Source organism: Sapajus apella, unplaced genomic scaffold, assembly GCF_009761245.1.
Source record: "Sapajus apella isolate SASKATOON/1434 unplaced genomic scaffold, GSC_monkey_1.0 scaffold211, whole genome shotgun sequence".
NCBI lineage: Eukaryota > Metazoa > Chordata > Mammalia > Primates > Cebidae > Sapajus > Sapajus apella.
This window is the reverse complement of record NW_022437151.1, coordinates 344,880-368,619: the sequence shown is the minus strand read 5'-3', so window position 1 is coordinate 368,619 and position 23,740 is coordinate 344,880. Positions and strand designations below refer to the sequence as shown.

At 52.1% G+C, this 23,740-nt stretch overlaps 1 protein-coding gene across 1 annotated transcript in view; it reads right to left on the bottom strand.

Moving 5' to 3' along the window:
• Window positions 1–23,740, bottom strand: part of ADAMTS2 (ADAM metallopeptidase with thrombospondin type 1 motif 2) — a 219,394-nt gene that overhangs the window by 75,280 nt on the left and 120,374 nt on the right. The window contains exon 4 of the mRNA XM_032270494.1: window positions 15,150–15,352. Within this exon, the coding sequence (XP_032126385.1) occupies window positions 15,150–15,352 (203 nt within the window). The remainder of the gene's footprint in view (window positions 1–15,149; window positions 15,353–23,740) is intronic.

Genomic DNA, 23,740 nt, shown 5'->3' with positions numbered 1-23,740 from the left:
CTGTCCCTGCCTTAGGGTGAGATGCAGATAGTCCCTGGGGCTCTGGGCTCTGTTTCCCACTGAGATGAGACCCTCTCCTGAGGGTGAAGGCCAATCCACATCGTGGTTGGGCAGGTGGTTAGAACTGGGAGGAATCTCATGTTAATGAATGGACAGCACGAGAATGTCCCCAACTCTGGAGGGGTGTGTATGGGTTGCAACAGCTCTTGCTGATGAGGGCCGGGAAGTGGGTAGCTGCAGTGGCTGGCAGAGGCTGCGGAGTGGACACCACAGAATCATAGGGCTTGGACTGGGCAGGGATCCAGGATGCCTAAGTGGCCCAGGTGCCAGACCTGACCACCTCAGAGCAAAACTGAGGAGGACTTAGGCCAGCCTCCCTCCTCCCCAGGCATCCGTGCATGGTGAGGAAGAAGAGAGAGGCCCTGGCAGAGCAGGTATGAACCCCTCCGAGACTGAGAAGCCACGACAGGGGCCTGCAGGCCATCACTTTGCACTGTGCCCCTTGACCCAGGCAGGGGCTCCCGGGGCACTCAGAGGACAGGGCATGATCAAGAAGCTTTGGCAGGACCCTGCTCACAGCATTACAAACTCACAGCAAGGGTTGTCTGCTGCAAGCATATCCCCCCTGAAAGTGCAATCGTGCAGGGTGCTTCCAACGCCCAGAGCATAGATGTTATGGCGCCTCTTGGGCTTGGTGGGAAACGGGTTTGCCCATCTGTGCAGCAGGTTCCACGTCCCCCTGCATCACCAGAGTCTGTTTAGGGGCTTAGTTCCCTTGCCAGACCCTGGCAGATGGGAAGACGGATGGAATCCTGCCCCTGGCTACCTGGGAAACCCAGAACCAAAGGAAGAGGGGCTGAATTATGCACAAGTGTCCCTGATCATTTCTTCTCAGGCTTGGAAAGGCCAGCATGGGCAGCCCACAGGCCAGGCTCACTGCCAGGCGCGGGCAGGAGGCCGTGTGGGCTGCACGCAGACTTACTTCCTCCTGTCTGGCTGCTGTGAAGTTTCCCGTGCGTGTACTTCCCCACCCTGTGAGCATTCCCACAGGCACCGTGTGCTGCCTCGGATGCTGTCCCATCTCGGTCACTTCCTGGCACCACTGTGATCTCAAATCACCTTTGTTAGCTGCCTGTTCATCTCCACTAGACAGGGAGCTCTTCTATACCCTTGCCGATGCATCCTGAGTGCCCAGTACTCTCGTGACTCCCCAGGCTTCAGAACCAAAACCAAGCTCAGCTGCATGCGCCTTCTCCTTCCTGCCCCAGTAGGCTCCCCAGGGTGGCCAAGGGCTGGCACCTCTTTTGCACAAGTGGCCCTCTCTGTGTGCAATGATGCCATCCCCACTTTCCACTTGGGAAACATCAACTCTGTGACCGAAACCAGCTCAAGGATCATACCACTGTGACTATCTCCCTAAGCAGGTGAAGACAGCTGACCTCTTCCTTTGGCTGCCAAGGCCCTGTCCTTGCTATACCAAGGCAAGCAGGTGGCCCCCATGAGAAAAAAGCTTGTCCAGGACAGGAGCTGGCTGGGGCTGTTCCCAGACGTCATGGGTGAGTGAACAACTGCTCGCCTCGCTGGTCTGTTCTGATCTTCTCTGCCTGTGCCGAGGACTTCCCCACGCACAATACCTTTCCACCCACACCCTGCAAGTGAGTGTTATTATCCCCACTGTGCCAGTGAGGAAGCCGAGGCACAGAGACATGGAGAGGCTCATATGAGTGGGCGTGGGAGGCAGCACAGAGGCTCTCAAGAGCAATGTGGCAAGTCTGCTGCAACTAGAAACCATATCCCTGGACCTGGCTACTCAGACGTCAGCATCAACGAGGGAAACACAGCACAGCCTCTGGCATAGAAGAGAAGACACAAGGGCACCAGCCACCAGGACTTCTATACCCACAGATAGAGTTCATTTTTTATGGGAGTCTCTGAGATCACAGTTGCTTTATGGGAATTCATTTACTCACTCATTCGAAATAGATTTACTGAGCACCTACTATGTGCCAGGCCTTTTCTAGGTACTCAGTGAAAAAATCAGGTGGGCAGACCCTCTCTGGGCTTGATACAAAGTCACTTGTGGGAGCCCCTAACCCTCCTGAGACACACCCCCAAGGAGACCCCTGGGCTGGGGAGCAAGACCCAGGACTGCCTGACTCCAGCTCAGCTCAGGAGGTGCCTGGGAGGGGCCTTGGGGAGTGATAGCCCATGCCAGGCCAGCCCGGGAACCTGGCGTGGCACATTGCCTCTTCTTGTGGCTCAGCTGTCACTTCCTTGCTGGATCCTGGACAAGACAAGCTCTGGGGCTGCCTCAAGCTGTCAGCGGGACTGTGGATGGCTGGCCCTCCTTGTCCACAGAAACTCTAGCTCCCACTTTGACAATCATTAGCTCCCCAAGGGAGGCCAAGGACAGGCTGCTGGGAGGCTTCTGCATCAGCTGTCAGGAGGCCTGAGGAGGAGGGAGGAGGTGGGGAGAGGCCCACTTAGGGGGAGGGTGCCATGCATTTCAGAAGGAAGCAGAGGCGAGACCCACTCACAGGACCCCCATCCTTGTTCCCCACCTGCTCACCGTCACTGCTCTGTCGGCATCCCCAGACTTGCTGGAGCATGCGCTCCCTGCGGGCTGGACCCCGTGCTCACCACGATATTTGCAGTGCCTAGGGCTGCTCTATCTGTGTGTGCTAAAGAAGTGAGTGGGCAGGCGGCCGGGCGAGCCTCAGAATGGGAGGACACTGTAGACGCAGAAGCCAAGGCAAAGCAGGAGGCAGAGTGGGGGTCTACGGGGACAGGCAGGCGTGGCCAGGGACTCCAAATGCTGTAGGGAGGTCAGTGAGGCCTGAGGTGAGAACCCGTGGAGTGTTCTAGAGGATTTGAAGCTCTCCATCTTCAGGCCAGAACAGTGTGGGAGGACCACACAGGGGCTACCTTCCCACAGGTATGTGACACTGTGCTCTGGCCACATCTCTCTGCGTCTCAGTGACCTGATGCAGGCAAGGGAACCTCACACGGCCGCTGGGGCAAGGTAGCGAGGTCATAGACATGCCTCCTTGCACAGGGCCAGCACATGCAAAAACAGTAAATGTGAGTCTCTTCCTCCTCAGGTGGGGAGAGGTGCTTCCAAGGATAGAAAGCATAAGCCTCAAATCTAAGAGATGAGTCCATCTTTGTAGACCACAAAGTGACCTTGCAGCTGCCTTCCAAGCCCCCTATGCTCCAGCAGGGCCCAATCTGTGCACCGTGATCCGCAATGCAGACAGACCTTTGCACGTGCTGTGCCGCCACCCAGAACCCTCAGTGGCCCTTGTCTGAGGAGCCTTCCCTGACCAGCCGCCGCAGGCACCCTTCCCTGCTGAGATCGGACAAGTGTGAACTGAGTGTAATCACTTGTCCTGACCCTGCTCCCCATTCTACTGTGCTCTGAGCTCCCCCAGTGCAGGGAGGCAGAAGCCAGGGGTTCAGGGAGTGTTGAACATAAACGTGACTGAGGACAGCTCTCAATCTTGGCTTGCTCCTCCACGCCCGTGCTCTGCTGAGCACTTTCCTGGTGTTCAGATCGAGTGGTGCTCCCGACAGCCCTGGGAGTCGGCACCGGCCAGCACAGGGCACAGCAGGCAGGCAGTCACCTCCTTCCTTCTAGGCTGGAAAGAATACTCGGGCCACCCACATGCCAGACTTGTCCTGCGGCCGTGTTCTGCTTCACCTGTGCAGTGTGGGTTCTTAATTTCAATTTGTGGCCCACATTGAAAAATAATTAGATTTCCCATAAAATTAGATTTCCACCTTCTCGTGGAAGAAAGAGCTGGCACCAGTGGTCTGCTTATTCCTACAGAAACACAAGTGAGTGGAACCAGGAGGAGCTCTGCAGGGGAGCATGGCCTCTTCTGTTGCCCCAGTCCCCACCACTCCCCACAGCCTTCAGCCACCTGGGCCCCTCCTGTCTGGCTCCTGTGAGCATGTGAGGGCACTGCCCTCTTCTGAGCCTTGCATGCAGTCTCACACACACCACTGGTCCTCATGGCTGTATGTATGGCGCCACCTCCTGGTGGCGCACAGGGCCAGGCTCTAAGGCCAGCAGGACAAGCATGAGGAACAGAAACATTACCAGCAACACCCCTGGGGCCATGGCATCACTAACAGACCGTGAACACTGCTTGCCTACCCCCACTTAAGGGAACCATGTCTTCATGTCCAGTTTCAGAGATATTTTTCTCTTTCCCAGAACCAGAGTCAGAGACACGTGAACTATGACTTGGGGCGACGCCTTCCACCTGGCTGGTTTGCAGCTCCGCGGCCAGTTTACGAGATTTCCGCCACAACCAGCCGAAAACATTCCTGTCCGGCCACTGCCTTCCCCATCACCACCATGCGGTCTCAACGCTCTTGAAAGTTGGTGAGAAATTGAGCCCATATGCCTTCTGATTGTTTGCAAACCCTGGCAAGGCTTTGGTAAGTCCAGGCCAATTTCTGGATTAAATTAGAAAAGAAGAGAGGAAAAATATCTAAATCCTGGCACAGACAGAAATCATTCAAAAAAAAAAAAACTGTTGAAGAACATACTGTACAGAGAATGTTCTCATGCTGGGAGGGGTCAAAGGTTATAGCCTTGATTGACGGCACAGAAGACCCTTGGATTCCATGTTCTCCATTGGGCTAGGAGCCCATTTGCCCTCAGCAGAAGAGATGCTTTGGGGCTCAGGCATTCTCCCAGAACATAAGCAGTTAAACAGCCGGGAGAGACTATTCTGCATGCCCAGAAACCTGCTCCTCCTGCTCTGCTGTTCTACAGTGGTTAAGAACAGTTCATTCTATCTTTTAGAAAGAATCCCTAAAGTAACCTCACTGGTCCTTTGAGCTGACAAGACTAGCGTGGGGGTGGGCTGGGGTCTGAGCAGTGCAGTATGCTCAGTATTTCCCTAATACGTACACCCACATTCACTGATGTAGTGAAAGGTACATGCTAACTTTGGAGGCCTGGGGCCATCATAACTCAAGGCAGGCACTAAGCAAGTAGATTTCTTCAGAGCCTGGTAGCAAATATCCCTTTAGCACCCCATAGTTAATGTTTCCGCTTTGTGGGCTGCATGGTCTCTGCTGCAACTATTCAACCTGCTGTTGTAGCACAAAAATGGCCCAGCTCATAAATAAATAGGTGTGGCTGTGTTCCAGTAAAACTTTATTTATAAAAACAGGTGAGGGGTCAGGTGGCCCTGGGGCCGGAGTTTGCCAACACAGCTTTAGAATCTCCAGGTTACTTTGAAAAATTCATGTAAATTTTGCTTTCATGCAAGTAATATGTCCAAATTTACTTTAATGTGAACTTGATGTTTTAAAATGCTTACCATCCAGAAAAGGGGCCACTTCAGTGGGAGATGCCTTACATCTGTCTGGTGCCTCTGGCAGGCCTAGGAGGACACGTTCCCAGTAGCAATAGGTTGAGCACTGGACTTGATGTGGGCTGGATATCACCCACCGCAATGGTCTGCCTCCTGTCTACAAGGAGTGCAGTGGGACCAGGGGCTCACACAGACAGTTCAAGGTTTTTGTAGATCCTGATATTTAAGCAAGACACTGAGGCCTTAGGCTTCTCAGGAAAGGGTAGGATTGAAATAAGTGCTTTAGTTAAATGCTTGAAGCCACAAAGGAAGCTTCGGCCTTGGGCCCAAGCTTTATATTTCTTGAAGTCTTGGCACAGATAGATTTCACTTTTAAAAACATATCTGTGGCCAGGCATGTGGTTCGTGCCTGTGCCTCCAGCTACTTGGGAAGCTGAGATGGCAGGATCACTTGAGCCCAGGAGATTGAGACCACCATGCAACACAGCATGACGCTGTCTCTAAAAAAAGCTTCAAAACATAGTCAGCCATGGTGGTGTGTGCCTGTAGTCGCAGTTGCTTGGGAAGCTGAGGCTTGAGGCTGCAGTGTTCTGTGATTGTAGCACTAGACTCCAGCCTGGGTGACTGTGAGACTGTCACTGGGTGACTGTCTCAAAAAAAAAAGCATATGTAAACATGTTACTTTCACAATGGCTCTGATCTTCCGAGGCATTCATTCCTGCCTCCCATTTACCTGAGCCTGGAGAAGAGTCCCTGTCTGTACCTGGTGGTGAAACTCGAGGTGCCTCAAACATCTGAACTGCATCCTAGCACGGCAGCCTGGCCTGTCAGGCCCAAGCCCACTCCTTAGGGGTGCCCAGGCCCATATACATGGCCACAGCATCTAGTCTGTGTGCAGAGACTAGCCCAGGCACTGGCAGAACAAGTTTTTGAAAATGTGGGAAATATCTAAGCCCTGGGGTCAGTAGCAGGCGTGTTCAGCAACAGCAACTGTGTCCCAGCCTGGCAGCACCCAGTACTTCAGGGAGCATCTTTCCAAGCAGAAAGGGTCAAACATGACAGTGGTCCCCCAATGCCGTGGGGGGGCGCTGGGGAAAGGAGATCCCCTTACCCTCTGTGCTGGGCCCAGGGGAGGCAGCAATGCATGGTGGAGGCTGAAAGCTGAGCCAGAGTAGAAGGCTGAGAGACGCAGAATAAAGGCAGAGGGGATAGAGTTCACTCTGCCGGTGACAGGGCTGGCGGGCCAGCAAGGCTGGACGGACCACACATCTGCCCATGGCTCACACCCTATCCTCCCAGCCCTCACAGTGCTTAGGAGGGAGACCCCTCTGCCCTCAGACGGGGGAATGTGGGCATCTCCAAGGGGTCTCAGCCTCTCTGACCAGGGTCAGGGCCGCTGAGGCTCAGGAGACTGGACTCATCCCGGGGTTGCCAGCAGCCAGGAGGGCTACAGCTGCCTGTGCTCAAAACTCACTGCAGGCCGGATTCGGTGGCTCACACCTGTAATCCCAGCACTTTGGGAGGCCGAGGCGGGTGGATCACTTGAGATCAGGAGTTCCAGACCAGCCTGGCCAACATGGTGAAACCCCGTCTCTACTAAAAATACAAAAATTAGCCGGGTGTGGGGTGAGCGCCTGTAGTTCCAGGTACTCGGGAGGCTGGGGCAGATAATTGCTTGAACCTGGGAGGCTGGGGCAGATCCTGCCACTGCACTCCAGCCTGGGTGACAGAGTGAGACTCTGTCTCAAGGAAAAGAAAAAAACAAAACAAAAAAACCTCAGGGCAGAGAGCTTCTGTGAACCACGGCCTGCCCCTGCCTGCCGCAGGCTCAGCATACACCAGCACCCTCTTAGCGCGGCTGGCTTCACCTGGGCCTCGGAGGCATGTAGACGTGCCCTAGCAGAGGCTGGAGAAAGACCACAGAGAACGGGAGCCTGAGGTCAGATGCAGGGGGCACATGTAAGGCCACCAGGTGGTCCATCGGGCTGTGGGGTCTGAGCGCAGGGCTCAGGTTCCTGGGTTCGACCTGGGGACAGGCTGACTTCATAGATGACCAGGCTCCATGCTCAGAAGGCCCCGAACTTGGGGCTTGACCCACTGCAGCTGCTGTCTTGAATTTCCTCATCATCTCACCCCAACATGCGTGTTTTGTAAGTGAAGGCTCCTGGAGCAATGGAGCATGGTCCCACCTCCCCAGGACAGGCTCTGAGCTGCCCCCAGCAGGTGCAGGGGCAGGCATGTGTAGCCCACGGCATCTCAGGGCAGGCATGGTGGTGGCCATCCTGCCCAGGGCTGGCAGGGAAGAGGCATGTCTGGTGGATGGCCAGCCAGGGCCCAAGTCTCAGCAGAGGTGAGCCTCTCATGACTGACACCTGCATAGAGATGGGATTGGCCTTGGCCACATGCACTGGGCTGGAGCAGTACACCAGTGGGAAGGGACGTGCTTGGCTCTACTTCCCCGGACTCCCCTGGCCAGGGAGCAGGCAATGTGTTCTTCCATGGGTGGCTGGAAGCTCTCAGACCCCAGTGGGTGCATCTTTCATGCTGGGGGTACACTCACTTTGCTAGCACCCCGTACCTGAGGAGCATTCCCTCAGCAGGACTCCACTCTGTGGATCCTCTCTTCCTCCTCCCAACCTCCCTGAGTCTGGCCTGTGCTTGTCAAAAACTTCTGGTCAGCCTGAGACACCCACCAGGGATCAGCCGCAAAATACAGGTTTGTTTAATTTCAGTGACTCCAGATAGAAATTAAACACTCTAATATTGCATTTAAAAGAGCCATTGAGCAATTTACAATGAATAAGAAATTCATGCTAATAATTTAAGATTCCAATTTTTGTTCACTTAGAACAACATTAAAAAGCAAATTAAAAAACAGCAAGGACAGTGAGAGAGGGAGACTAAGGAAGAAAGGAAATGGCTTAATAGGCCCTAGTACCTTTTTATGGCACTTTCCTCTGCTCTTTGAACAAGCGATCCCACATTTTCATTTTGTGTTGGGCCCTGGAAGTTACCCGCCAGCTCTGCCTATAGGCCAGTCTTCCCCACTGGTAATATCCTGATGAGTTTTGCAGTAGGCAGATGTTTCAAGAAATAAGAATGCATTGCAGATAACACATTGGCTTCTTTGAATTCTCTATCTTTCCTGTTTGAGACAGAGCCTCACTTTTGTCACCCAGGCTGGAGTGCAATGGTGGGATCTTGGCTTACTGCAATTTCCACCTCCCGGGTTCAAGTGATTCTCCTGCTTCAGCCTCCTGAGTAGCTGGGATTACAGGCTTGCGCCACCACATATGGCTTTTTTTTTGTATTTTCAGTAGAGATGGGGTTTCACCATGTTGGCCAGGCAGTCTTGAACTCCTGACCTCAAGTGATCTTCCTGCCTCGGCCTCCCAAAATCCTGGGATTACAGGTGTGAGCCACTGCACCCAGCCTATCTTCTTCTTACTTTGGGAGAAATTCAGGTGGAGGGCTCTATGCCTGAACCCAGGTGTGACAAGAACAATCAGTGGTTGATGAGGAACTGGAGCTTGGGAAGTGCTGCTGCTACCGAACAGAGCAGAACCTCAGAAGATTAATTCTGGGAAGGGCAGGAGGCACCAAACACATCACCCAAGGGAGAAGCTTTTCCCATGGGAAGGGAGAGACTGCAGGATCTGACCACACACAAAAATGTAGGCCATCAAAAAACTATCCCAGGCAGAACAAAACCAAAGGTAAACAACAAGGCTGGGGAAAATATTTCCCACACATGTGACAGATGAAAAGTTAATCTACTTAAATACACAGACTCTTCAGATGAATAAAACACCCCAAAATCCCATGGAAAAAAGGGCATGAATAGGCCAAGGCCAAAAAATAAAACAGTCTCTGTTTACAAATACATGCATATTTTTAAATGCAGGCTCATTAACATCAAGTAAATACAACTTACAACAAAAGTATATCTCAGTTGTATTAAATTACCATGGCTCAAAACAACTCCATGGTGTGAGGAGGTGGGGAGACAGGCATTTGCTCAATGAAGCATGAATAGATGAAACCATAATGGAGAACATTCCAGCAAAGAGAGCTTTAAATATGTGCATATCTGTTGACCAGGGTCTCCGCTTTCAGCAACTCAGCTTAACGAAGTAAGTAAGCATGAGCGATAGATTCAGCTCTAAGATCATGATACCATTAGTGGAATATCTGAACTCTAACAGAGAAGTCAGTTTTGTTCTGTGAATATGTCATATCAGTAATAAGTTAGGTAAAACATGTGCTACAGTCATATGGTGCAATGTTATGCAATCATTAAAACAAGGTAGTAGACAATAGTCGCCGGGAGAAGACATTCACATATCTATCTACATGAGCTTATGCTTTTTAAAAAAAACGGCTGGCTGTGGTGACTCATGCCTGTAATCCCAGCACTTTGGGAGGCCAAGGCAGGCAGATCACCTGAGGTCAGGAGTTCGAGACCAGCCTGGCCAACATGGCAAAACTCCGTCTCTACTACAAATACAGAAAAAAAAAATTAGCTGGGCATGGTGGTGCATGCCTGTAATCCCAGCTACTCCCGAGGCTGATACAGAAGAATCCCTTGAACCCGGGAGAAGGAGGTTGCAGTGAGCCGAGATTGTGCCATTGCACTCCAGCCTGGGCAAAAGAGACCCTGTCTCTAAATAAATAAGTAAGTAAGTAAATAAATAAGCAATCTGTGTTAAATATAGAATATTTTGATACATACTTTTTACATATAACGAGGAAGGTAAGAAAACTAGACCCAGCAGGGGCTGCCGGAATGGGCAGGTAGGTGGTTGCCTAAACCCAAGAGCCCCTTTCTGTGCCCAGGTGGCCTTCGTGAAATGCTCCATTTCTAAACCTCTCTCCTTCCAGCAAGTCTGAGACAGAAGGGCAGCTACATTTTTCCCATGGATAAGGGAATATCATATCTTCCCATTAACACAGAAAGTAAGCAGGCCCTCCAGTGATGTCCACTGCCCCTGGAGCTCGAGGCAGTGCCCCTCCACCTCTGGAAGATGGTGGTGGCCAGCCTTGCTCACCCCAACTTCCCCCACCTGTGCCTCCATTCTTCCAGTAGGCCCCATTCCTGCCTCAGGGCCGTGGTGCCGCCTGCCCTCTCCCCCGAACCTGGAACATGCTAGCCCCATCCTACCTCTTCCCACATCTTCCCATTGTCATTTGAGTCTCAGCTCCCATGGTACCTCCTGGGCACCAGCCCCTGACCTCCTGTATACAGTGGCCTGCCTTCCCTACCCTTCTTCCTTCCTCATCTCGTAACTATTTTATTTTTTTCATTGCATTTATCATTATTTGAAATTATCTGTTTTCCACTTGAATATCGTCTGTGTCCCCCTCCCCAGAATACAGGGTCGCAGGGCTGTGTCCTGTCATGGCCACGGCAGCACCCCTTGCCTGAAATATAATAGACACCCCATAAACACTGGTCCCCCCACAGGGATGGTAACCAGGAGCACCAGACAGAAGAGGATGGCTATGCCGGGGATCCACCCCATCTCTGCAGCTGAACACAATACAGCGCACACCACGTTTCCTCCCTCACATCATGCTGTGGTGTGGGGCGGGGAGCCGGAGCCTACATTGTAGCTGCACCTACTGGGACATATGGCTTCCAAGGTTTCCATGGCAGGGGAGACAGAGATGTAGGGGACTCCAAGCTCTTATCAGCCTTGGACACAAGTGACTCAGGTCACTTCCTTTTACACAGACCACTAGGCAAAACTAGCCATGCAGCCCCACATCACCTGCCAGGGAGGCTGGGTGGGGGAGGGGAGCACAAGGGTGTTCTATGAGGCTGAATGGCCTGTGCCACCCCTGGACCCCATATCCTAGCCCAGGCTCTGCCAAAAAGAGATCCCAAAGGGAGTCACCCCAAATGATAGGGAAACCCAGGCAGTGCAGGGCTGCCAGGGTGGAGCTGTGCCTGCACTCAGCCCACCTCCACCTCACCTCCTCCTCAGAGCCTGCATTCCCTGGGTCCCCACCATCCAGGCGCCTACCAGCTCGTCCTCCCAGGGCCTGATGGTCTTCCCCAGGAGACAGGCTATGCCACCACTCAGCATCCAGCTCAGTGGGCAGCTCACTGCCCAGGTCTGGATGTTGATGCTATTCCTTTCTGTGTTAGTTTTCCTTCTAACAGTCAGGCCCCACTGCTGCAGGTCTGCTGGAGTTTGCTGGAGGTTCAGTCCAGACATTGTTTGCCTGGACAAAGATTGCTGCTTGTCCCTTCCCCTGGCAGCTTTGTCCCACACTGCGGCTTACATCTAGGTGCAAATTAATTCAAATAAAGTAGCCTTTAGGCTGGCTACCATAAAAAAAGAAGACAAGTGTTGGTGAGGATGTGGAGATACTAGAATTCCTGTACACTGTTGGTTGGGGTGGTGGGGGGGCGCAAAATGGTGGAGCCAGTGTGGGAAACAGTGTGGAAGCTCCTCAAAAAAATTAAAGAAAGAATTGCCCTGTGGTCCCAAAATTCCACTTGAGGGCATATACTCAAGAGAAGGGAAAGCAGGGTCTGGAACAGCCATGTTCACGGCAGCGTTATTCACAGTAGCCCATGAGGGGGCAACCCAAGTGCCCATGGATGGCTGCATAAACACAATGTGGCCTATCCACCCACGCATGGGCTACTATTCCTCCCTGGAAAGGAAGGACATTCTTATACGTGCCACGACATGGACGGACCCTGAGGACGTCATGCTAGGTGAAATACACCAGACACAAAAGGACAACCACTGCATGATCCACTTACGTGAGGCACCCAGAGTCGTCAAAATCTTAGGGGGGAGGGGAGAAATAGGGGGCTGAAATTTAATGGGCACAGTTTCAACTTTACAAGATGAAGAGTTCTGTGGACAGTGGTGGCAATGGTGGCCCAAACACGTGAATGTGCTTATGCCACCGAATCGCGCACTTAAAAATGGTGAAGACGGTGACTTATTTTTAAAATTAAAATAAAAATTCTATTGGAGCAAATAAGAAGTTAAATTAAACATTCATTTCTTCAAGGACACCAGCCACACTTCAAGTGCTCAAGAGCCCCAGTGGCTCTTGCACCAGACGGGACAAAATAAGCCCCTCTCCTCTCCAGCACTGCAGGAAGCTCTGTCCCATGGAAGTACTCTGGAAGGTCAGCCTTTCTCAGATGCTCCCACTTGCTCAATACCCCTCCTCCCCCAGACCACAAAAGGGTCTGGCATGCCTTAGATCCATTCCCAGGACTCTCCGGGTGTGCACAGGCTATCAGTGAGGACACGGGGTATTTATTAATTGTCAGGGCAACACCATGTTCCAAGCACGGCCGCACCTTATCTCCCTCACCCATGCTGTGCTCTTGCGGTGGGAGCTGGGGCTCAGATCAGAGGCAGAGACTCTCCCTAACCCTCTGAGGGTCTCCCAAGCCCCAGACTCTCTGCCATGCCCGCTGCCTCTGCAGGACACCGCCGCTGTGCCCGGGACAAGCACACCGTCAACACAAGTTTGCTGAATGAATCAGTGCTCACTTCTGTGCGACAGGGACGCGTGCGGCCCAAATACTTTCTCAACGTCTGAGACTTGTCTCCTGAAACACTTTCTTTGTTGTGATAAAACTCATCTCAACTTAAAAGTTTTTGTATTTCTCATACTTTCCTAGAAACAGACCTTCCCATTATCCAAAATGGGAGTATGGCTGGATCACTAGGGTTGGAATAAAGTTGGATGGCAAAACTGAGAGAACGTTCTAGACATCCTCCAACCAGCTGTAGTGACAGAGAGACTTCAGCACCAGGAGAAAGGCCTCTCTGCCTCCGCCGGCCTCATGAAGGACTCACCACGGGCCCCACCTTCAGCCAGCAGCCTCGGTGGACTCTCAGAAGCGACCCCTCCTGGGCTGTCACTAAATTAAATAGCACTACTGTCAGGATAACAAAACCACATTTTACGTGGAAACTAAAAACATGTTCACCCCATTGAGAGACTGAAAGTCATATTCACTGACATTATTTCATTTAATCCTCACAACAACGCCCACAATGAAAACATGGTAGAGGAGAAAACCAAGGCTCAGATGATGGAAGCAGCTTTCCCGGTGACGTGCCTGGAAAAGGCGAGGCCAGGAGTCGCCATTGGACTGTAATTCCAAGCCCAGTCCTTTCCCTGCTGGGTGGACAGCAATATAATGCTAGGTAAGAACTCATATTGTAAGGCAGACAAGATTTTATACCCAAGTCTCACAGACGTAGTGTGAGGACTTCCTACGATAATTTAGCATGGCAAGCGCCCAGGTGGGCAGGGCACACAGTCACATAACAGCAGCTCGATAGTTGTAGCCATTACGGTTTTATTGTTATTATTATTATTACATTGAAGGTACTTTCCAAAAATGAGATGACATTAAGTATGACAACACTCTCCCAAATAAAATGAATTCTGCAAATGCGGTGGACTTCAGCCCCCTGTGCAGATGAGAAGGTGGGGCTCCAGAGGGTTCGTTGACTCATCCAAGGCAGGTCAGGAGGAAGGTGAGCATGAAGGTGGGGTCTCTGTCCAGTGTTCAGCTCACTCCCATCCCCGCCTTGCCCTTGAGGTGTCTTTTCACCAGATCCCTGGGGACCCTGACCCATGTGTCAACTTGGTTCCTGGGGGCTCACTCCTGGCCCAAAAAGCAGAGCTCAGCAGCAGACCATGAGCAGACCTCCACATCCCTGCTGCCTGCCTCCAGCCTGACCCCAGAGGACCTCATTCATGCACAGGTTTGGATACACAGCACGGGGCTCTAGAGCCTCCCACCTGCCCAGCCTCCATACCACCTCCAGCCCTCCCTAAGCCCCAGCTTCCTCCCACAAATGCCCCCCTGCCCGCTAACGCCCCACTGGCAACATCTCACATTCCAGGCTGTGTCCTGGTCCTCCCCCTCACCTCTTCTTTTCCCTGCAGGGCTCAGCTGAACCAGTCTGCGCCCTTGGGAACCTGCGTTTTAAAGACTGGATGATCCTCATCCCCACAGTGGCTCTGACCGTGTGACGCGGGGAGAGGAAAAGGCCTGCACACCCTCGACGCACACGTGGTTCAGAATCCTCTTACCCCCTGCTCAGGTTGCGTGGGGTGTGGAATGAGGTGGAAGTGGTTCTTCAATCTCTTAGCATTAGGCAGACAAGAAGCAGAGGCCCAGAAGATGGGGGTGACACATAGACACCCCATTCAAAAGCCCAGACTCACAGGGGGAGAGGATTCCCTCCCTCATCTTCAACTCCTCCCACTGACAGCTTCAAGGAGGGACTCTGGGTTGGTGTCTGGCCCTCACTCTAAAGCACACTAATCTCCACTTTAAACAGAAAGGGGGCTTCTGTTGGTATCCAGTGGAAGGTGGGACTCTCTAGCTGGGGCTGAATAACGTCGCTTTACTATGAGATAAGCTTTTAGGTAAAATGAGGTTTCCTTTTTCAATAATTTTTGTTTTAAAAAGTGGCAAACATCAAGAAAACATATTTTTCAAATGACTGGACTTTGAATGACATTTGTCATTCAAATGACTGGAGTTTGCATGAAACTGCCTTAGCATATAAAGAGCCTCGCCAAGGTAGAATTATCCCGCAGTTTGCAGATGAGAAAACTGAGGTCAGGGATGGTCAGCTTGTCTCACCCGTGGACCCAGAGAGCTTCCCTGAAACAGGGTCACTCACCTCCGGCTAACAAGGAAATCAACACAGCCTCAGGGCGCCTGGCCCAGCCAGGCCTCTCTGGCCTGCCCAGCCCCTGGTTGACCCTCCCCGCCCCGCCCTACTCCCCCCACCCAGCCACCCCACTCACGATGTTCATGAGCGTGAGCAGGTACTTCTGCACGTGCTCCTTCCCGTGGAACTGGACCACAGAGTCGTCCACGCCCAGCAGGACCTCGATGTTGTAGTTGTCATCCGCGGCATGCCTGCGTGCCCTCCGCCTCGAGCTGTTGACGCGCTCCTCCAGGACACCCAGGGCACGGCTGAGGCTGTCCAGGCTGTCCAGGGAGGGCCCTGCAAGGAGAGTATGCTGTCTTCAGCAGCAGGGCAAACCCACCCGGACACGACACCCATGAGGCGCCAGCTCACCACTCTCATTTAAAACTCGTAGCACCCCGAACTGAGGGTATTGTTCCATTTTACAGAGGAAAGCGAGGTCCGGAAGAAGGCGACAGAGACTTGCCAAGCTGTCTCAGATGCAGCAGGGCTCAGACAGGTACCTCTGTGACTTTGAGAACTGCTCTTTCCCCAGCCCCTGGTGGCAACCCCAGCCACAGCAGGGGCCATAGTGGCTCCACATGATGGATCAGGCCTGCTGAGGCCGTGAGAGACCCAGCCCAGTGTCACTGTCTGCCTTGTGGAGCCCAGGGCTGGCACTCAGACACAGAGAGGCCAGGAACCTCAGCCTGCACTGCCTGTAGCTGGAGTGAGCAGAGCCACCTCTTTTCCCTCCCGAAAGGCTGCCAAGTGCCAAAGGACTGGTGTTCCAGGTGTCACTGCCAGCTGTTATGACTGGGGAAACTGAGGCCCAGCCTCAGCTGTGTGTGTCCCCCAGTGTCTCCTTGGGTCCCTCCCAGAACTGTCTGCTCAGTCCTCCACTGAAGCAAGGCCCCTCACTTCTGGGCCGTGTCCTGGGCCCCTCCCCCGGTGAACTGTACCGCCTCTGGTCTGATTGATTTGTGCCAAGACGAAGAAGAACCCCTCTGTGACAGCTCTGCTGCAGTCGGCCCCTGGGCTGCCTCCCAGGGGTAGCCCTGGCCACTTGGGGCTGCCATGCTGGGGAGTTAGCCTTGGGTATTGTCCCTGCCTTCTGTGCAGTATAGTTTCTGCTCTGTTCCGGGTCCTGCCAGGCCTGGAAACCGCCCTGGACCAGACTTCAGTTCCCAGCTCTCCACACACCTCCCTCTAAAGGCCAAGACAGGCTGACTAGGCTGACCTTCAGCATCGACGGCAGCCCCAGATCACACTGCCCACTGCCCCCCCAGCCCCAAAGTCTTGGAAGCCCCCATTCCCTTGCACTGGTCTCTGTGTCCAAACCAGGTCACAGCCCCAGGGTCCTGCTTCTCCATGGCATTCCCCAGGCAGGTCCTCAGAGACTCCTGGCCTGGGATAGACCCAGGGCTGCAGGTCATCGTGACGTCACCAACCCACAGGGTGATGGCCAGGTCCCAGGGCCCCTGCAGCTGAGGTGGGAGACCGGCTTCCCTGCAGCATCACCTCTCTACAAAGAGTCTTCCAGAACAACTCTCCTCATTCCCAATGTCTCTCATCTGCTGCCTTTTCCAGGCAGGGACAGGCACTCCCTCCCTGTGAGGATGGCCCAGGACACGCCCTAGAGGCAGAATCAGGCCTCTGTCACTCAGACAGTGCTGGCATCGGGCCTTCACCCTAGAACACACTTCTCACCCCGTGCTGACAGCAGGCCTCTTGGTGGACATGGTCATTTCTGTTTTACAGATGGGGAGACCTATGGCATCCCAGTGTGGCTGACTCTCAGCCAGGAGCTTTCTCCTTGCACCCTGCAGCCTGGCTCAGACAAGACAGGCTGAACATGAGGTTTCAGGCACAAACCTGCAACCCGGCTGTGGGCAAGACCAAGAGAGACAGTGGAGTGTGAAGCAGAAGGTGAGGGCTGGGACAGAGAAGGGGAGTAAGTGGGGCCAGGGCTGAGCAGCTGCTGGGGTTCCTATACCTTCGGGGGTCCTTGTGCCACTCCCAGCTCTACAGTTCTATGTCCCCTCGATGTACACACACATGCACACACAAGTATACATACATATGCACACACATGCAGGTACACAACAAGGACTGCCCAGGGCCCCTCCAGTGACGGGTGGGGCTTGCGGGCCTGCAGGCAGGGCCGTGCAGAGTGAGCAGTCTGCTTAGCTGCCTGGAGATGATTCAGGGCCATCCATGCCATTCCCAGAGGGAGAGACGGCGACTTAAGCCTGACAGGGGTTGAGGAATTGCCACTCTATTTTTATACATTTATTTCTTTGCATTTTCCATGAACAGAGACAGCTCACCTTCAGAATCACCTTGGGAAGCAGAAAGATGGTAATTTCCATAGGAAAACTTCTTCCCCTGGGACACAGGCTGGACATTACCCTCTGCCCTTGTCAAGCTAGGGGTCACATATGGGCGGTCCTATGGGACCAGACTACAGAGGCACTCGTTGAGGCCATGTGGTACCTAAAGTATTCCTTATTTGGTTGACAGTATTTGAAAAATCTGAGATTTCCATGTTTAAAAAATCTAGAACATCCAGCTTCTCTTGAGGAATTAGGAGATGGGACCACTCCAGGAGTAACCTGGGCTGTGAATTGAGGGCCACACCTGGAGACAAAACACACAGGGCTTGGGTCACCAGGCCACCTGCCTGTCTCCCTAAATGTCTTTCTGGCACCAGAAGGCATCAGAGTGTGTCCTCTTGGCCCTAACCCCAGAGTCACTGTGCAGTAACCCCTACAGACATCTCCTGTAGGAGGGCTCTGGCGCTGTGTTGGGCCAGAGCAGGGCTGGGGCACATCTTGAGGCTGCTTCTGCGGAGCAGGCAGAGTTTTAAACTAAATTGTATGCTGTAGGCCCACTAAAAACAGCAAAGGTTTCTAAAGATGCTTTAGAAATGTCAATTTCACCTGAAATAGAATTATTATTGTTGTCATCATTTTAATTTTGATAATTTTGGGAGGAATTTGGAAATTACATTCTAGAACACTCCCGCTCCGCCCAGGACCAGTGCCTAGAGAGATGGCCCAAGGCCCAAAAGCAAAGCAGATGAGGAGAGGAAGATAGGGCCCTGGGTCACCTGGCAGGTGACACTGTGCCCTGAGTCTGGCCCCCAGAAGGTCAGGCTGGACAGGACAATGGGAGAAACTCTAAGGGCAGGGAGATCTGCGATGCCCTCTGGCCTGGGGCAACAGGAGCCCTGGCCCAGACACCCTCCTGCCCTCCTCTGTCCTAGCAAGACCTGGCAGTCAAGCTGAAGCCCCACCTTGTCAATCACAAATGCCACCTCAGTTTTTCCCACAATGGCCTTGATCCTGAAGCCCAGGCTATAAAGAGACTCTGACCACATGCTGACCCTTGCAGGCCTGTCCCCCAAATAGAGCCTTGCTATAGGGAGCTGTGGCCGGTGGACCTGGCATGGTCCTGAGCCAGCTTCCTAGTGATCCCTTTGAAGTCAACCTTGGCCTTGGGCCTGCCCCCCTGCACTGGTTGCCTACCTGGCCTAAGGGCCCCTGTTCCACTTAGTCCCTCGAGGCAAGAGTGGGCCATTTGCTGCTCTCACCTCCTTCACTGGGAGATCCCTATGCTTATAGCCCAGGCCTGCTGAGCTGTGGTGGCTCTGAGGGTGGGTGCAGTGGGCAGGTGTGGGCTCTGAGGGCAGCTGCAGCGGGCAGGTGTGGGCTCTGAGGGCAGCTGCAGCGGGCAGGTGTGGGCCCTGGGGGTGGGTGCAGTGGGCAGTTGTGTGACCTGAGGGCGGGTGAAGCGGGCAGGTGTGGGCCCAGATGATGGGTGCAGTGGGCAGGTGTGGGCCCAGATGATGGGTGCAGTGGGCAGGTGTGGGCCCAGATGATGGGTGCAGTGGGCAGGTGTGGGCCCAGAGGGTGGGTGCATTGGGCAGGTGTGGGCTCTGAGGGCAGGTGTAGTGGGCAGGCTTGGGTTCTGCAGTGCTAAGGGCGGCTGGGTGTTCCCTGTCCCCTGTGCCAACCCCAGGCCTATGCCTTTTCTGGGCTGGCCTCTTCACCTGGGATGCCCTTTCTGTGGCTGCTGCTGCTGCTGGCCAAATTTAGGCCCCCTGAAAGACCCAGAAGGAAGGGAGCCTGCTGCCTCCCATGGGACTCAGAGCTCCTGGAAGACTGAAGTGTGTTCCACCCCATCTGCCTCCTTCACAACCCTACTGCATGCCACTGGGGGACAACAGGGACAGGGGCCGGGGATGCTTAAAACCTTGAGAAGCACACTGTTCAGTGACAGGGCAGACTGCTCTCCCCTCTGCATGGGATGGCTGCCCTCTCATTGCTCTCTTCCTCCAGGTGTCTGCTGAAGTATCAGCTCCTCAGGGAGAGCTTTCCTTATTTCATCCTAAATTGAAATTGCCCCTCCCCTGATTTCTGCCGACAGCACCCCCGTTCTTCCTTCCTGTGATGCTCCACCACGGGCAGGTCTTGCCTCATTTGTGAATCTTCCTGTGCATTAATTGACTTTCCCTCTCAGACAGAGAAGCCTGATGGATGGAGGCCATGGGGTCTGGTGTGCCTCCGTTTGCCCAGTGCCCCACAGATAACTGCAGGGCTGTGAGGGGCTGGAGCCATGGCAGAGAGATGCTTTGGGAACAGAGGGCCCAGCAGAAGCGACCTGGGGGCCTCTAGGGAGCTGGGAGCTGGGCTGGAAGGAGAGGAAGGTGCAGCAGGGCCGAGAAGGTCACACTGGGGGTAGGGGGCTGAGAACAGTGGCCAAAGTGTGGTGCCAGTTGGAGAAGCACGAGATGGAACAAAGTCCAGCTACAAACTACTTGCATATGGTATAACCAAGTCAAAATGACCAGGAGGAGTTAAAACAAGTGGGGCAAAGAAACACGTACCATGTAATTGCCAACCAAGGCATTTAAGGAGATAAGCTGATAAAACACCTCATGAAAGAAATATAAAAGATATGAAACTTTATGCACCTAAGAGCTTCAACCTGATGCAAGGAAGAAGGGACAAGGCCACAGTGATATGAGCACTGTAATATATCTATTCCAGACAAGTTTGATACAATATTAGATAAGGATAGAAACTATTTGAATTAATAGGAAAACATAACATTCAAACCCAACAGCCAGAAAACATGCCTTTGTCAGGCATATATGGGAGAAGTTCCACATTTTACTACACATTAGGTCACAAAACTCAAAAATTGTGCCCACAATCACCATTACTGAGACAAAATCAGAGATAACAATAAAACCTCAAACCCTAAGCATCTGAAATTAAAAGCACAGTCTTAATAAGCCTAAATAGAAAATATACATTCCACTCAAGTAGAAAACCTGAATAAACCAGTAACCTCAGAAGAAATTGAAAAAGCAGTCAAAGAAATGCTTCCATAGAAGAGTTTTACCAAACCCACAAGGAATAAATACTTCTCATCTTACATAAAAGAAGTATGCAAAGATCAACACTTTTCTTGAACATAGAAATAACCAGCTAGAAAATAAAGTGTAAAAAAGAGCTTATCAACCATAACAACAAAACCCCCAAGTATCTATGAATAAACAAAAACTAATCAATGTACACGAAAAGTAGCATAATATAGTCTAAAATCTCCAAAAACACAAAAGAAGACCTCAGTAAATGAACATACATTGACATAATCCTGGATTGGATTTTGAGCCTCCTCCAAATGAATCAAGAAATTTAACATAATTTTCATCAAAGAATTGTTAAAACCCAACAAAGTGATTCCAACATTCATCTGGAAGATGACACGTGACACTAGACAGAAAAATAATGAAAAAGAATGATAATGAGGAGGTATGTGTCTTTCGAATTTATACAATGTATTATAAAATAATATTAATGGAAATGTGGTGGTGTCGATGTCATGAAAGAAACAGATTGATGGAGCTGAATAAAACTTAAAAAACAGATCCAAGAAATGGGGGGCTTCCAGGTAAAAATGGCTGCTTGAACACCAATATCTGATTTGGTTCCTTCCTAGAATCCCATTAAAAGTTTAGTAAAGAAATAAAAAAAATTTAAAGCCACAAGCCTACAAGGATAGGGGGAACAGGAGGGGAAGCATTAACAGGGGAACTGTGGGAGACTGGAAACAGATGGGCAAGTGGTAACAGACTTGGTACGTCAAGAAAGTTGAATCGCAGGCCGGCCATGAAGACAGCCACATTCTGCAAAGTCTCCCAGAGAGTGAGAGGGGAAGATCAGGTTACAGAAGAGGTCATAGACAAAGAACTGGATCAGAATGACTTAGACTTCTCCAAAGCAGCATTAGATGCAGGAAAACAGTGGAGCAAAGCCTTCAGAATTCTGAAGGAAAATGATTTCCCAACTGGAATTCTGTGCCCAGACACATTCTTCATTACGTATGAAAGTGGAATGAAAACATTTCTAGACATGCCAGTTCTCAAAAGATTTACCTATCAAGCACTCCTCTCAAGAAGCTGCTGAGAGGTGTGCTCCATCAAAACAAAAGAGGCAACAAAGAAAGAGTAAGACACACATACAGCTAACAGGAGCCCAGCACAGAAGACGCAGCATGGAGGATGGGGAGAAATTATTCTGGGGTGATGGCTCTGTACCAGACGTGCAGGGTGACTGAGCCATACTGAGCGGTGCAACCCACGGGGTGAACTGTCTTCACCAAGACCTCACTTCCATCAGGCCATCTTTAGCCCAAAGACAGAATGCCCGGAGGAGCCAGGCTTAGGTTCTTGGTAGTACTTGGCTTGGCCATGTGCTGATAAGGGGCTCCCCTCTCCTCTGTTGTGGATGCACATCACTTACAGATGTTTCTAACTTTCCCCCTGCCGAGAGCTGGAGACAGGCCATGGCAAGCTTAGAAACAGGAAATACAGGGCAGCCCCTCCCTTTGACTGTATTTCCACTGCAGGTCCAGCACCTGGTCCCACCTTGGCCCTGACAGATACCTGACTGTGCTGAGCCCTGTGTTTCCCAAGACTCCCTCGAGACCTTGCTCATAACTTCCCCAGGAGGGGCCTTGACAGCTCCCAGAGAAGCAGAAGTCAGACCATGACCTGGAGACTGATCCACTCCTAGAACCTCCGTCCAGCGGAGGCAGGGCCACCCTCTCCTTACACTACCAGTGTGCACCTGCTCTCTGCTGGAATATTAATCATCTTTGATATTCATTTGCATGTAATTAAAATAGTTGCTCAAGTGGTGAAATAGTAAATAAAATTAGTAAATGATGAAGGTAGCAAATGGCGCTGGGAAACGGTGGAGGTGGACCAGGAAGGGACAATCTGGCAGTCTGGCACTATTGAGGGGATAATGAGGAAGAGCACCATGTGGCTTATATCCTAAAGATACAGGACGTCTATTGGATATCCCAGTGGCCTCCTTGGACTGACCCTTGCCCCATGGGCTATTGTTCACTCCCATGGACTGGCTTGCACATGGGCAAACTTGCACCGGTCCTCAGGGAGGCAATGGAGAGCCACTCCACGCAGTATTGCTTGGGTGGAGTGAGAGGAGCTGGAAACAACACTGGGGTCATCAGTGGGTGAGGGGAGATGCAAATGTGGTTGGCGCACCCCACAAAGTGCTACCAAGGTTAGAAGTTCGATAGCTACATAGATGGATGGATCTTAAAAACAGAGTGCCGAGTGCAAAAGGTAAGAGGCAGAATGAGATACACAATTCAGCACGACTTAAGTAAATCACAAATACACAGACTCAAGGCAGCAACACTCATGTTGCAAAAACGTACACTAACGAAAGGATACCCTTTGATCACCCGAGATGATTGCTCATTGCAGGAGAATAGAAGAAGGAAGAGAGCAGGTTGGGGACCTAAATGATTTTTATTTGTTTGTTTCTGTCTTTGTTTTAATGATGTTAGGACAACTGGTTAGATGGAGGAAAAGGTCAAATTTTGACCTCATGCCTTAAGCAAAAACAGATTTCAAATGGATGAGATGATCAAAAGGAAGTCATAGAAGTGCTAGAAGAAAATGTAGCTAAGCACTTTTTATAATCTTGCTGTTAGGCAGGCTTTGGGTTCCAAGCCTAGGGCTCTTTCCCAGCCCCCTCCTTGGCTGCCTCATGCCCTGTGAGGCATTTCCCACTCTGCTGAACTCTCTGGCTCAATGGGAGGACAGATGGCACACTCGCTAGGGGATGGCTTGAGGGACAGACACACTCGCTAGAGGATGGTGTGAGGGCGGACGGGCACACTCTTTAGGGGATGGCACAAGGGAAGATGGGCACACTTACTAGGGGATGGTGCAAGGGCAGATGGGCACGCTCACCAAGGCACTGCACACAGAGGTGCCATGCTACTGCCCCAACCTGGCAACCATGTGGAGGAGAGCAAATCATCCTCTTTTTCCAGTGCTTAGGAGTCCCCAAAACGTAAATCCTAATGACTGACCTGCAGAGCAAGAACTGCCATACTGCCCAGAAGAGTAGAGGGAGGCTCAGGAAACTAGACTAAAGCCATGATGTGAGCAAATACCCAGGCCAGAATGCCAGCCCAGGTCCTGCCTACAAGCACTGCCAGGGCCTGCAGGGGCTGTCACTGGGCCCAGGAGGACCAAAGCCTAGAGCACCAGCAACCTCTCCTCCAACATGGGGAGCCTCACCCCAGGGAGGTCAAGGGGAGCAAGGTCATCCCCTCCATTTATTACCAACCAAGAGACAATTGCTCCGTGGC